Source organism: Triturus cristatus, chromosome 1_2 (genome assembly GCF_964204655.1).
Source record: "Triturus cristatus chromosome 1_2, aTriCri1.1, whole genome shotgun sequence".
In the NCBI taxonomy this organism is placed as follows: Eukaryota; Metazoa; Chordata; class Amphibia; order Caudata; family Salamandridae; genus Triturus; species Triturus cristatus.
Genome location: NC_140580.1, coordinates 779,059,366 through 779,073,535, shown reverse-complemented (window position 1 = coordinate 779,073,535; position 14,170 = coordinate 779,059,366). Strand labels below are relative to the sequence as shown.

The 14,170-nt window shown below is 45.4% G+C and overlaps 1 protein-coding gene across 1 annotated transcript in view; it reads right to left on the bottom strand.

Moving 5' to 3' along the window:
- The window catches only part of RTKN2 (rhotekin 2), a 237,501-nt gene that overhangs the window by 34,400 nt on the left and 188,931 nt on the right, over positions 1–14,170 (bottom strand). Inside the window, exon 10 of the mRNA XM_085608786.1 lies at positions 5,764–5,929. Within this exon, the coding sequence (XP_085464912.1) occupies positions 5,764–5,929 (166 nt within the window). The remainder of the gene's footprint in view (positions 1–5,763; positions 5,930–14,170) is intronic.

Genomic DNA, 14,170 nt, shown 5'->3' with positions numbered 1-14,170 from the left:
TAAATAAATAAATGCCTGCCTATTTTTTTAGCATCTTTTTTATTGTTAGTGCTAAATTAAGTAAATAGCAGCCCAGAGTAGCTGTTGATTAGGAGGCCGCATGTAAAGCTCCGAAGTGCGCATGCGGCCCCAGGGCCGTACTTAAAGTATCAGTGAACCAGACGAACGGTAGAACTCTTTCTGGTAGAGACTAACGAGCTGCAGATTCCACACCGTTTGAATATTTCCCAGGCAGCAGACAGGATTCTGAATCTTTTTTGCAGTACCTCGGTGCTCAAGAAGGTGGCACCGTGCGGCTCTGCACCGACACCATTCCGCTATGGAAATGACGTGTGGAGTCTATATAGGTGCCACTCCCATGTGCCGATGTCAGTTGCTTTCGAGATGGTCTGCGTTCCCGGAATTAGAGCCCATAAAAGCAAATTGGTAGACAATGTGAAGATTCCTAGACTTGGTATCTTATTAACGGACTAAGGCTGTGAGGAATCTGCTGCAAGATACGAGTCTATACCAGAAAGAGTTACCAGAGTGAAGTAACTTTTTCTTCTGATAAAGACTTCTAGCTGCAGACTCCTCACCTTTTGAATATACACCAAAGCAATTCCCACTTGGAGGAGGGTCTGTGAATGGAATTAAACCATAAAGTCCTACAGGACCGTGTAGACCAAATTCCTTTCTTGGCGAACCAGACTGTCCAAACAACAATAATTCATGAATGTATGGAGCGACGCCCTTGTAGTCGCCTGACAAATATCTAGGACAGGGACCCTGTGTACCAAAACAGTGGCAGCAGCTTTGGCCCTGGTAGGATGAGCAGACAGTCCTTCCAGAAGCTGTTTTTTTTTTAACCAATGCATGGCAGATCTTAAGGCATAGCACGAACCAGTGGGGAGAGGGTTTTCTTCGGCACGGTATTCCCTTTTTTCGCTACAGAGCCTCACAAAAAGTGGACTGTCCACCTGGTGGTCTTCGGTACGATCTATGTAGAAGGACAGCACTCTCCTGGTGTTCAAGCAATGGAGTTTTTCCAGGTCATAGGATACTGTGAGGGTGATGGCTTGACCAATGTGGAACAATGGTACAACTTGTGACAGGAAGGATGTCAGAGTCCACAGAACCAGTTTGTCTGGGAAGAAGGAAGTGTATGGTGGATGGACACAGAGCCAGACGCTCGCTCATACAAAGTGTTGAGGCAATGAGGAACACAGTCTTAATAGCAAAGAGTCGTAAATGACAGTTGTGAAGCGGCAAGAACGGAGTGCACATCAGATAGGTCAGGACCAGATTAAGGTCTCATTGGGGCATGACAAAGGAAGCAGGGGAAACGTGTTACAACCCTTTCATAAATCGCATCACAACCGGTGACTTGAACAAGGGCTGATCTGACAACCACAAGGACGACGAAAAGGCCGAAAGATAACCCTCAAATGTGACCAAAGCAGAGCCTTGCTGTACAAAAGACCGAACAAACAAAAGTTGGTCACATAACTTGATCTGGAGGAGTGGTGGAGGAGGGAGCAATTTTGGTGTGTCTCGATAACCGATGTAAACCGTTTTCACATAAATCACAAAGATGGAGATTGGAAAGGCCCAGGTGCAGAACCAGGTCATCCCAGTGGGGCAGCATGATCGGAGAACATATGCTCAATTTCCTGGAGTTCTTGATACCATACTGTCTGCGCCCAATCTGGTGCCACTAGGATGACTTGAGCCCGGTCAGTCCTGCAGTTCTTGAAAATCTGGGTCAGGAGTGCTATTAGCAGAAAGGCATAGAGGACTTCGGAGTTCCCCTCAAGGTGGAATAAGTCTCCAAGCGAGAGACGCCTTGGAAACTCCAACTGACAAAAGTGCTACAACTGCACATTCTCAGTGGTGGCGAACAGATTGAACCTAGGTTCTCCCCATTCGAAGAAGAGACATTGCGCCACCTACTGGTGTAACTGCCATTTGCGATTTGCTAGGCACAGACGGCTGAATTTGTCCACTCTGGCGTTCAATGATCCTGCCTCTTGGTTCACAACGAAGAAACATCCTTGGCATCCAGTCATTTCCACGACCCCACTCCAGACAGTTTGTTGCAGCACAACATGGAGGTAGTGTCGTCCTTGAGCAGCTGCACAGACCTTTCCTTGATGGATGGAAGGTAGGCTTTTAACGCCAAATAGATGGTCGATAGCTCCGGAAAATAGATGTGAAGCTGGGACTCCGCTGGAGGCCAGAGGCCACTGATCGCTACCTCTCCCAGATGGCAGCCCCAATCAGTTCTGGGTAGGGAAGGAAGAGTGGTCTGCCACTGGCCCAATCACAGTCCAGCAACCATCACTGAGGATCTTTCACAGTCTCGCCTGAACTCTGAAAGTAGTGGGAGAGGTCCTCTTGATGTTGGGCTTACTGGGACTTCAAACTCCATATAGAGCCAAATTTGCCACCTGACGTACTCAACTAGCAGGATGCAATCGTTCCCAGCAAGCTCATAGTTGACCTCACTAATAACCTGGACCAAGGCCGAAACAACAGAATGATCGCCTGAATGTCATGGACTCTCTCAGGAGGAAAGACAAAACTGAACCATGTTCAAAATAACTCCAGTGAAAGGAAGTGTCTGAGAAGGCATCAGGTATGACTTTGGGATGTTGACAGTAAGCCCGAAAAATAAAAGGAGGTTCGCCATAGTCCGAAGGTGATTAACTACTGCCTGCGGCAAGCCTGCCTTCCCCTGAACACCAAAGGTGTGCTGCTACCACCGCCATCACTTTCATTAACACCGGAGGGGTGCTGGTGAGGCTAAAGGGAAGCACAGAGATCTGAAAATGCTCCTCTCCCACAACGAACCACAGGCAGCGCCAATGGGCCTGCAGGATGGGTATGTGGATATAAGCGTCCTGCATGCCCAATACCACTATGCAGTCGCCTGGGCAAGGGTGAGCATTTTGAATTTCTCCTTACGGAGAAACGCGTAGAGAGGGAACAGGTCTTGAATAATCCAAAAACCACCACCCTTCTTGAGCACCAGAAAGTAGCGGAACAACCGCATCCTACTTCTCGCACTGGCACCCTCCCAACAGCCTTTTAGGCAAATGGGCTTGCACTTCCTGAAGCAAAATGGAGAGATAGGGGGTGGAAGGTGTAGTGGGGAAGAAAGGAACATTAAGGCATATCCCCTGCAAACAATCTGCATGACCCACCTGTCAGACTTGATATGGGTGGAAGGTGTGGTGAGGAAGAAAGGAACATTAAGGCATATCCCCTGCAAACAATCTGCATGACCCACCTGTCAGACATGATCCCTGGCCACCTCGGTAAGAATACATGGACTCTGCCTCCCACCAGGTGACTGTGTCCTACTACTGCCACACTAAGGATATTTGGCAGGTGGGACGGTAGGCTGGTTGGCACGCTGACCTTGGTCACAGGAGGAGTGGGTACCTCAGCAGTTTTGCAGTAGAGGCAGTGTTCCCTGTGGGGGCTGGATGTAAGGGATGCCTTGGTCAAAGCCACTGGTAAGGTTGGCGAGGTGAGGTGGAAAGGCCCAAAGATCAAGTGGTAGCCCTCCTCTCCTTAAAACGCTCAAGAGCGGAATCAGCGGTGTCCCTGAACAGGGGAGTCCTATCAAAGGGCATGTTCGTCAAGGGTGAATTGGACATCACCAGAGAACAGAGGCAATCGCAGCCACGCATAGCAGCAAATGGTAACGCTAGTGCCTATGGCCCGCTGAAGGGCATCGGTGGTGTCCAAGATGCAAAGAATTGTGTACTTGACTGCATTATGACCATCTTGAATAACCTGAGAGCGCACAGGGTGAAGGTCTTTGGGCACAACAGGGAGGATTTGTGGCACTGACTTCCAAAGGATGTGGAAGTAGCATGCCAACAAACAGCTGCTGTTAACAGAGCAGAAGGTCCTGCTGGTAGAAGAAAAGACACGTTTGCCGAACGTTTCCACTTGTTTAGATTCCCTATCAGGGGGAGTGGTGGGAAATGTGTTGGGATTAGAGCAGCTTGTTGATGCCTGCACCACTAGGCTTTCTGGTGAGTTGTTCTGCAACAGAAAAGCAGAGTCTCCTAGAGCAGGGCAAAGCCGCCTAGCAATTTGTCGACTGACTGGTGGGCTGGAGCAGAGTTTGGCCACAGCCCCCAATAACATATCAATCAGCACTTTGTTGAAAGGAAGAGTATAGCCTGGTTGAAGGACCTTAGTCAAACCATTTGCCTTACAACTCAACCTCCAATGTGGGGAAAGTTTGAGGTCAAGAACTTTGGCTACTCTTCCCATCACCATGGGGGTAGGAAGCAGATTCCTCAGTTGCTGGCCCGTTGGAGAGGGTTACCTCTTCTCTGGGGCCGTATCAAGGCCACTAGCCTCCTGTAAGTCCTCAGTAAGGGGGTGGGGGGGAGGGGGGGGGGGGGAGAATGCAGAAAGTGTTGTTCACTTATCTGGTAATTCAAGTGGGGAAGTGGTGCCTCTGGGTGATTCGGGCACCACAGTGTTCCAGAGTCAGAGAGAACAATTGGGACCGCCTTCATATGCAGTGAAATCGACATGCCTGGGGCCAAAATGGGTAGTGGTGCTGGAGTGGGTTTGGAACAAAAGTTGGAGATTAGACCGACTCGGAGGGTCCAAGGGGTATTCCAAGAGGAAGGCGGGGGGAGGGGGGACTCTTCTCTGGGGAGGTATCAAGGACACTAGCCTCCTGTAAGCCCTCATACCAACTGTCATCCTGATAGGGCTGATCACCTGAATCAGTCCCAAAAGGGAATAAAGAAAGTGTTGTTGACCTATCTGGTAATTCAAGACGGGAAGTAGTGCCTCTTGGTTATTCAGGCACAATCGCATTCTGGCGTCAGAGAGAACAATCGAGACCGCCTTCATATGCAGTGAAATCAACATGCCCAGGGCAGACATCCGTCGTGGTGCTGGGAGTGAGTTTGGAACAAGAGCTGGAAGCAAGACAAGCTCTGAGGGTCCAGCTAGTGCCCAGGGCAAGCCCCCTCTGGGGTATCCCAGGTGGAAGGTCTCCCAAGGTCCTTGAGGCCCGAAGGTGCACCAGAGACTGTCACTAGGAATTCAAAGAGATACAGAATGGGGATCCGTCAGACATTTGTTTGCCACAGTCCCTACAGGACTTCAAACCTGTCATTGTAGAGGGTTGACATCCCTTGAACACCAAAGAAAATTTGTGGAAAATATAGATGGCAAGTGCCTCTGTGAGACAAGATGGTGAGCTCCAGATCTGCGTCTGGTTGCACAGAAAGAAAGGAACTGACAGCGCATGCGAGTGGCACCTATATAGTTCCTGCATATCAGTTCTGGAACGGAACAGCATCAGTACAGATCCGCATGTCACCACCTTTCGGTGCGCAGATGTGCTACTAAAATGTTTCTGGATCCAGTCTAATGCCTAAGGAACATTCAAAAAGGTGAGCAATCTGCGGCTAGAAGCCTCTATCAGATTGAAAAATTATGAAAAATCTAAACAAAACTAGAAACTAGCCAGGTTATACTTAGCCTATGATTTTACAAAATGGCACTATAACGCCATTAGGGCATCATGATACATCTGAGTGAGGCTTTGTCTCTGGTGAATTGCGGACCCATACTCAGTAATGGTAATCAATAATAACATTGTACTGGGCGCATCAGCATAGACAGTAGATGTATGAACTATTTCATAAACCGACAACTATTGCACAAATGCAACATATGTATATACCATAGGTAGTGTACAAGACAGAATTAAAAAAGTTAACGGAAATGCCCACTTACTAAGATTAAAGAAGTGCTGCCAAAATGCTTCCATCCATCTCTGAAGGTCATCTCTGCTGTCAGCTGCAAAGATGTGAGTCATAGCCTCCCCAGCTACCGGGTTGATGACCGAAAAACTGTTTGATCTTTTTGTTGAGTCTTTATCGATAGCACGAATTCTTGTTTCCTATAAATTTCAGACGGGAATTATTAAAGTATACAAGAAAACCACTACCTTTATAATAATGACAAAGTAACTTTTTTTTTTTTTTTTTACAGCAACAAACAGAAAAGGTAATCGCCTATAACTTAAGTTTTACAACATGCGTTCAATTGCAAATTCACAGGCTTTCAAACATTAACTAGGATGATCCAAGCACAATTCAAAACAGTATCCAACACTGTAAGCCTTCAGAATTAATTAACAGCAAGTGTAGTAAACAGGCCATAATGATGGGGAGAAGACTACCAGAACACTAAACCAGCCTATATTTATGCATTATTGGATAGCCCTTGGTCACACAGCAAACATTAACATCCTGAATCGAAGCAAGGTACATACACTGAAAAGGAATTCTATACCTCGCTCTTCACAAGGATTTACATTGAAAAGAATAATGAAACGCCCTCTAAGCATTTAGTGTTTTCAGTGTCTTCACAGAACTTAGGGGCATAGGAAGGGAACACTTGATTAGGAAACAAGTTAGAATGACGAAAACGGATACATTTATCTTTGAGGTAACTACCATAATCCCAATCCTAAAATCTTCCTTTTTGTAGCCCTTCCACTAACGGGCAAACCTGGAAACTGTAAAAGAGGTTAATCAAAACACTGAAAAGCTCACCACCAGCCCACTTTCAAATCAACATGTGCTTCAACATTAGTTGCTCAGTTGCAGCTTCTTCCCTCAGTTCACCTACTGGAGCCAAATTGTATAAAATCTTGACAAAAGGTGACAAGTTTGCTACATGTTTAGTGGGAAGAAGAAAGACCATGGATCTTGGATGTTTGGCATCACCATAATCATAAAAAATGTACTCATCTATCCTGGCTATTTCCCATTTCCACCCATTGGGCAGATTCTCATGAAACAGAGACAAAGGGAAAAAGGACAGCTGCAAGTGCCTCCAACCACAAAAGAAAGATAAGACAATGCTAGCATAATTTCTGGAAAATACATCAAGGAGGCAATGCTAACAGATTGCAAGAAGAAAGGCCCTTATAGCCCTCAAATATTGTTGATTGACATGTTTGGAGAAAGCCACCAAAGCTGCCTTAGATCCAGCATAATGCACACAAGCCTGCCTTGAAGGGAAGAGGTAGTCACCAACTAGCAATGATACTGTGGAAATCTGAAATTATTTCCGTTAGCATAAGCTGAAGCCATCTTGGTTGTGGCATCCATTTTGTTAGCTATGTAATTCTTCTGTCTTCACTGTTGCTTGCCCTTCTATTCTGCTTGTGTCATCAACTATAGTTAACTCCTTCTGTACTGAGCCAAAGCAATGTATGTGCTGAGAAAAGGCCTGTAGCTGCTAAAATGCACCTGGTTAAAGATGTAACGGTCAACTATTTCCTACTGCTGTAAACATTTGTTTCCCCTCCCACTTTGCTGACTAAGTGATCACCCATCTGCCCATGTTTGTCGGTAACTATTTCTGTGTAGGCCTGTACCTTCTATTTGTATCTACATGCTTACTCTGTAACAACGCGTGTATAAAAGCACCATGGTCTGTGTATTCAATGTACTACCTCCTGTAACACTTGAGTGTTGTATGGACGTAGTCCCACTCACGAGTGATTAATAAACTTATTTGAATTCCAGCTTCAGTGCCAATCTCCATTTTGTTGGTCTATAGACCCATGGACAGAGAAGGGTGACCCCTGCACCGGCGTGCTCATTAAAAGGCACATTTCCACAGTTGGCGCCCAAAACGTGGGGCCTCATCGAGGACACGGCCGTCCGAAGGAGTGGTCTTGACGGAAGAGTGGGATATTACTGAGGGGACGTCCTGCATGAGGAGACCCTTGTCTTTGCAGCGGAAGTGAGTTTTCCGTTTTTTTGATTTGACCCTCCGGGTGATGGCCGGTCCCGACTGAGGTATCCTTTAGCGTAAAATTTGCAGTGACTATTAGGTCGACTAAGAGATCGGCAGGTGGAAGTTGGAGACTCTTGTTTAGTAAGGTCGCTGAAGCGGCACTCTTGATTTGCTTGGCCAAGATTCTGGTTTTGTTTGTTTCATTTATTTTTTGCAAAAGATAAAAGCAGGTAATGTGGAGATTTTTCTCTACTTTTGAATATTTTGGAAAATTAATATTTTACAAAAATTTGGTAGCATGCCTGTTTCCAGCACACTCCGTAGGCTGTGTTGCTGTCTTGATGGTACCAAAACGGATTTAGGAAGAAGTCAGCCAGCTCCCCCAGAGGGGACACCTAATAGACATATGTATGTCAAATATAGTATTTATTCCATAATGTATAGTACACTGTGGAACAAATATACGAAAAAGGATCCTGATCTACAATGGCCAGTGAATGGGTCATTTGACTTTAAGAAGATTCAATATGTAGAGCAGTGTTTGTTTAAAAGGAAAAGTCGACAAGATATGTTTGATTGTGTACGAATGTGGGAGAAAGAAGTGTGAGAGTGAGGAAAGAAAAAGCTATAGCAGAAACAGAACAGCGAAAAACGATATATCAAAAATTTATGGAATTAAAAAATAAAGAGATGAAGGCAATAAAAGAAAAAGAGGAAAGGGAACGTCGTTTAGAGGTAACTGGCCAGTACCCCATTAGGCGCCCCATTTATCCCATACTTAATAAACCTCAGGATGATTCCATCTTGGTAGGTCGACCTCCGGCCCCGTATAAATTTCCCTCTGCCCCCGAGAATGATCTTTCTGAAGAACATTTTTCTTCAGATGATAAAGACATAGGTAAGCAAGATGGGCGGCAGACTTGCTCTACTTTGACTGTTGACGAAAAAGCCACTATAAGATCCACTGCTCGCAAAGAAGCTCATGGGACTACTTCTGCTTCAGACCTTGTAGCAATGTTTCTGCAGTGGAAGGATTTAGAGCAGTTATATTTTGCAGAAAAGTTCACCTGGGAAGTAATACTTGGTTTTAGAAATATTTCTAAAAACTTAGAGCCCACTGATATCAATTCTGATTATAAACAATTAAGTGATGGAACTTTCCTTTTTTCAAATATACCTGATCTAATTAGGCGAGTGGTTAAATTAAGACATGATACACTACGTTTAAAAGCAGAGCAAAAATCAGCTAGTAAAGTTAAAACTACACAAACAGTTCAGACCCCAGTGCAAAAACAAGACGTTTTGGGGACAGACAATGACCCTAGTGATACGGTGGTTAATGTAAAACCGATGCGTGAAGCGGTGCCCCTGTATGTTCCTCCGAAGGGTGCGGAAACAAACTACGATAAAACTTCAGATGATGCAAAAGGATATTTTATCTCTAATTGGGGCTTTAGTCCTTGAAGTAGAGCAGACGTTATGGCTCTTAAGGCTGCTTTGCCCGATACGCGGAGAATCCGGCCGCTTTCTAGGAGGAAGTGGAAGGAGCCATTCGCTCCTGCACCATGACCTTGCCAGATATCGATATGTTTTTTGGACTTATTTTGCTCCCTGATATGTGGAGAACAATTCGGAAAAAAAATGATAATGTAGCATATGGTGATACTTGGGTGCATTTAGAAGAAATAGATGCGGCTAGTGAACCTGCGCAGTAACCACAACAGGAGTATTAGATCTTCTCAAAGCTATTGTGACTAAGTTGAAAACTCTCATACCCCCTAAGAAAATAGATTGGACAAAGTTAGCGTCTTGTAAACAGAAAGCGGATGAGTCGGTTTCGGATTTCTTGACAAGGTCAGCGAGAGTTTGTGGACTACATCTTCCCCAGTCTCCCTTTTGACTATGGCCCAGTATTATGAGCGTCAGGAATTAGAAGCAAAAGGCGAAGAGGATAAGAAGGTTAAGTATTTAAAGATGAGTTATGTTGGCTCAAGTAGATGGTCCACCATTCAGAGGTTGTAGAGGCGGACGTGCAGTATATTCCCCTGGTGTACCCCCTTTCTCTCGATCAACGTGGTCTTCTGATCAGTGTGCTTATTGTAAAGAAATTGGACATTGGCGTTCTGAGTGCCCCCTTTTGTGAGGTCAGTAATTTCAACGGGGTAGCGGAAGTATGAAAGGACGCCCAGGGAATTCAGGACATAGGGGAGGAATAGGAACTCGTCCCAGGTTTGAGGCAGTTGAACACGGACCAACTTATTCTAATACGTTTGATAAACAAAATCAATATCAAATGTCCGATTATTCGGCTGATGGTCTAGGGGATTCTGATTATGCATAGGAATGCCTAGGATGGGGTAAGGAAACCAGTTGAGGTCCCAGTATATCAGAAAGGTCCTTATGTTGATGCAAATGTCTTGGGCTCAACTGATCGGTTTCTGGTTGATACAGGAGCTACTCGTAGCGCTGTCTAAAAAATTGGTTCCTAGGGCTCCCCCGTCTGGCGCAATGATAACATCGATAGGATTCGATGGGACACTTACATCTAGCCCACTGTCACAGCCACTTGCATTTAGTCTTGATAAATTCACTGCAGCATGTCCATTTTTGCTCGCCTCTAACACGCCGGATAACATTGTGGGTATCGATATGCTCAAATATTTTCTTGCTACAATACGTTGTTTCCCAGATTGTGCGCGTGTTTTCTTAAATGATAACTATCCAATGGTTGAGAGGTCTTGTCTCATTAAAGAAGATATTGCTCTGGCATCGTTACCTAGTACTTTATGGGCTACATCAGATACCGATCTGGGACAAATGGTTATTCCACCAGTGCATATTCAAGTGAAGGAAGGTGCGTCATTGCCTCGATTGCCTCAATATAAAATATCTTGGGAAGGCGAGGAAGCATTGGCGCACATTGTTCAGGATTTGATCAAGGTGGGGGTTGTGGAAGAAGTCCCCTTATAACATTCGTAATAGCCATATCCTTCCTATTTTGAAAAGAGACACATACTAAAATTTACAGATTCATTATTGATTTACGAGAGGTTAACAAAATTGTGGTGCCCCAATACCCGGTAGTCTCTGACATTACGACACTTCTTACTATGGTTCCTCCTACTGTCACTACATTTAGTGTAATAGATTTGAAGAACGCATTTTTCTCAATACCTACTCACCCTGACAGCCGTTATTTGTTTGGCTTCACTTTGAACAATAGATCATTCAGATTCTGAAGAGCTCCACAAGGGTATATAGAGAGTCCTAGCATTTATAGTCAGGCATTAAAAAGGCAGCTTGATTCTTTTCCTGTACCGAAAGGGGTGGCTCTTATTTAATAGGTCGATGACATCTTGTTGGCTGCTGATACCCCTGAACAGTGTAAAGAAGGAACACTCATTATCATTTCTTGCCTCTCATCATCACAAAGTCTCTCGGAAGAAACTGCAATTTTGTAGACAGCAGGTTACCTATTTAGGTCACCTCCTGTCTAAGAAGGGACGTGCATTCACACCAGACCGCATTTAGACCATTTTAGACACACCTGTGCCCCGTACTCAGAAGGACGTCCGTGCATTGATTGGCCTTACTTCCTTCTGTAGGCAGTGGATCCCTAGCTTTTCGTACATTATTAAACCCTTGTTGGCCCTTTTGACTAAAGACAGTCCGAGGCCTCTCCCATGGACTACTGAATGCCAGAATGCCTTCCAACAGCTACGTCAAGCTCTTTGTTCTGCACCAGTATTAGGAACTCCAGACTACACTGAGATTTTCACACTATGTACAAGAGAGGGAAGGTTGTGCCCTCTCGGTTTTAACACAGACACACGGAGATAAACAACGTCCTTGTGCATATTTTTCGACTGTCCTTGATCCAGTTGCCCGCCTGCTACCTGGTTGTTTCCGAGCGGTGGCGGCAGCGGCTGTGTCCATACGCCAGAGTAAGGGAATAGTCTTGTCACATAGATTGTTTGTGTTAGTACCTCATTGTCGATACCTTGCTAAACCAAACAAAGACACAGCATCTGACTAGTGCCCGCTTGACAGGATATGTATTGACACTTTTGTCCCCTCATATCACGTTGAAAAGATGTTTGACTCTGAATCCTGCTACATTATTGCCACTTCCAGCTACTCAGTCTCAGTCACAAGAGTTACATGACTGTATATCCCTTACTGAAGAACACACAAAGGGTCGTGTTGACCTACAAGTTACACCTCTTTCTAGTGTTGGAGAATTGTGGGTCGATGGAACTTGCCTGAAGTTGCCTAATGGCACTACATCTGCTGCTTATGCAATTACAATACTTCAGACAGTAGTTGAGACAGCTCGTATCCCACAGAAGTCAGCTCAAGCCTCCGAGTTGATAGCGCGGAGAAGAGCATGTGAGCTTAGTACAGATTTGCTTGTTAACATTTATACTGATAGCCAATACGCCTTTGGCGTGGCACATAACTTCGGACAGCTTTGGAAAGAAAGGCTTTCTCACTTCACATGGGACGCAAATAGTGCATGGGGAATTAGTACATAATCTCCTTACTGCCTTGACCTATCCTAAGAAAGTGGCAATTGTTAAATGTAGCGCACACAAGAAAGTGACTGATAAAATAGGAGCAGGCTTTGCCTTTGCAGATTACACAGCTCGGGAGACCGCAATGAAGCGAAGTACCACATCTATGTATGTAGTTAAATCACAGGCTGAACGTTGGCATGATGCCAGGTAAGAGGTGTTGGACATTCAACAATCAGCCTCTGTTGTTGAATTAGACCAATGATCCAAGGAGGGAGTATTGGATGATGAGGGCTGTTGGAGGAATAAAGAAATGACAAAATAGAAGTTACCGACAGCCTATTTACATCCTATGATTCATATGGCACATGTTGGAGCATCCTCAATAGCAAAGCAACTTAAGCAAGTTTGGGATCAGACAGATATTTTCGGTAGGGCTAAGAAATAGTCCAGTCTTGTCTGAACTGTTTCCAGTACAATCCTGGAAAAGGAACACGAAATCCAACAGGAGGGTTTGCAATACCTACTGCACCTTTTGAGGTCCTGCAAATGGATTATATACAGTTTGAGCATTGTAACAACCTAAATGTAAATGTAAATGTTTTTGTACTTGTATAGCGCACAGCTACCCGCAGTGGGTTTCCCGGCGCTTGTACGAATACCACAAGGGAACCCTTCTTGGTTTTCCTTGTGAAGTGTCCACTCCTGGGCACCCCCATGGTGAAACCAGGCATCCCTCGCGCTGTGGGGGCCGTTGTGGAGACTAAGCAAGCTATTGCCCAGAGTTGCAGCGTGGGACCCATGATTAGAATAGGCACTGAGGCGAGAATATCCGGTCAGGGGAATTTATGAGCCCGAGACCCGCCGAGGCGGGAATCGAACCCTGGTCCCTGGCCAGAGCTCTGCATCAAGGTCTGCCTGTTCTAACCATTGAGCCACACTTCTCCACAAGTATGTCTTGGTAGTGGTTTGTGCCTTTAGTAAATGGGTGGAGGCATACGCTACGAAAGATAATACAGCTCTAGTACAGCAAAGGTGCTCCTAAAGGAGCCTTTTCCCCAATTTGGCATTTGTTGAGTTTTGCGGAGTAACAATGGACCCCATTTTATTGGGCAAGTTGTTGAGTATCTCATGAAAGGGTTGGGAATTAAGCTGAAGTTTCAGGCTGCTTTTCACTCACAATCAGCAGGACTACTGGAACGTTACAACACTACCCTGAAATTGAAATTGGCTGAGATACAGGCTTCCACCTCTTTCAAATTGTCTGATGCACTGCCTTTAGCAATGCTATCCATTAGAGCGATACCACATACACGATCTGGCCTCACACCGTATGAGGTGGTTTTTAGAAGGCCAATTAATATTTGGGGGATTTCTAAGTCACGCCCTATACATGATGTACCCTATGTATTGATAAATGACTATTTGTCTCAGTTGACTGACAGTTTATCTTCTATTTATCAACAGGTTCGGGAGACCGTTCCAGACAGGTCGCAAGGCAAGGGCCACTGCTTGCGCCCTGGTGATTTCGTCGTAATTAAATCCTTCCAGAGGACCAGCTCCCCAGCAGCGAGATGGCGAGGCCCCGAACAGGTGTTGCTGGCTACTAGGACTGCAGTTCAAATGTCGAACCGGAAAAACTGGGTCCATGCGAAACACTGTCGAAAAGTGTTGCAAGACCTAGTGAGCCCAGCTGCGTTGGCAGATCACCACAATATCCTGGTCACAGAGAAAGGACAAGCCACATCACCTGAAGGATCTGAGGAAGTCTTCCCGGACAACACGATTCCTGGTACATCCCGATATCAGCTGCGACCCAGGAAGAAAGACACTTAGTTGCTGAAAAAGACTGTTTGAGCCACTGTCCCGAGTGG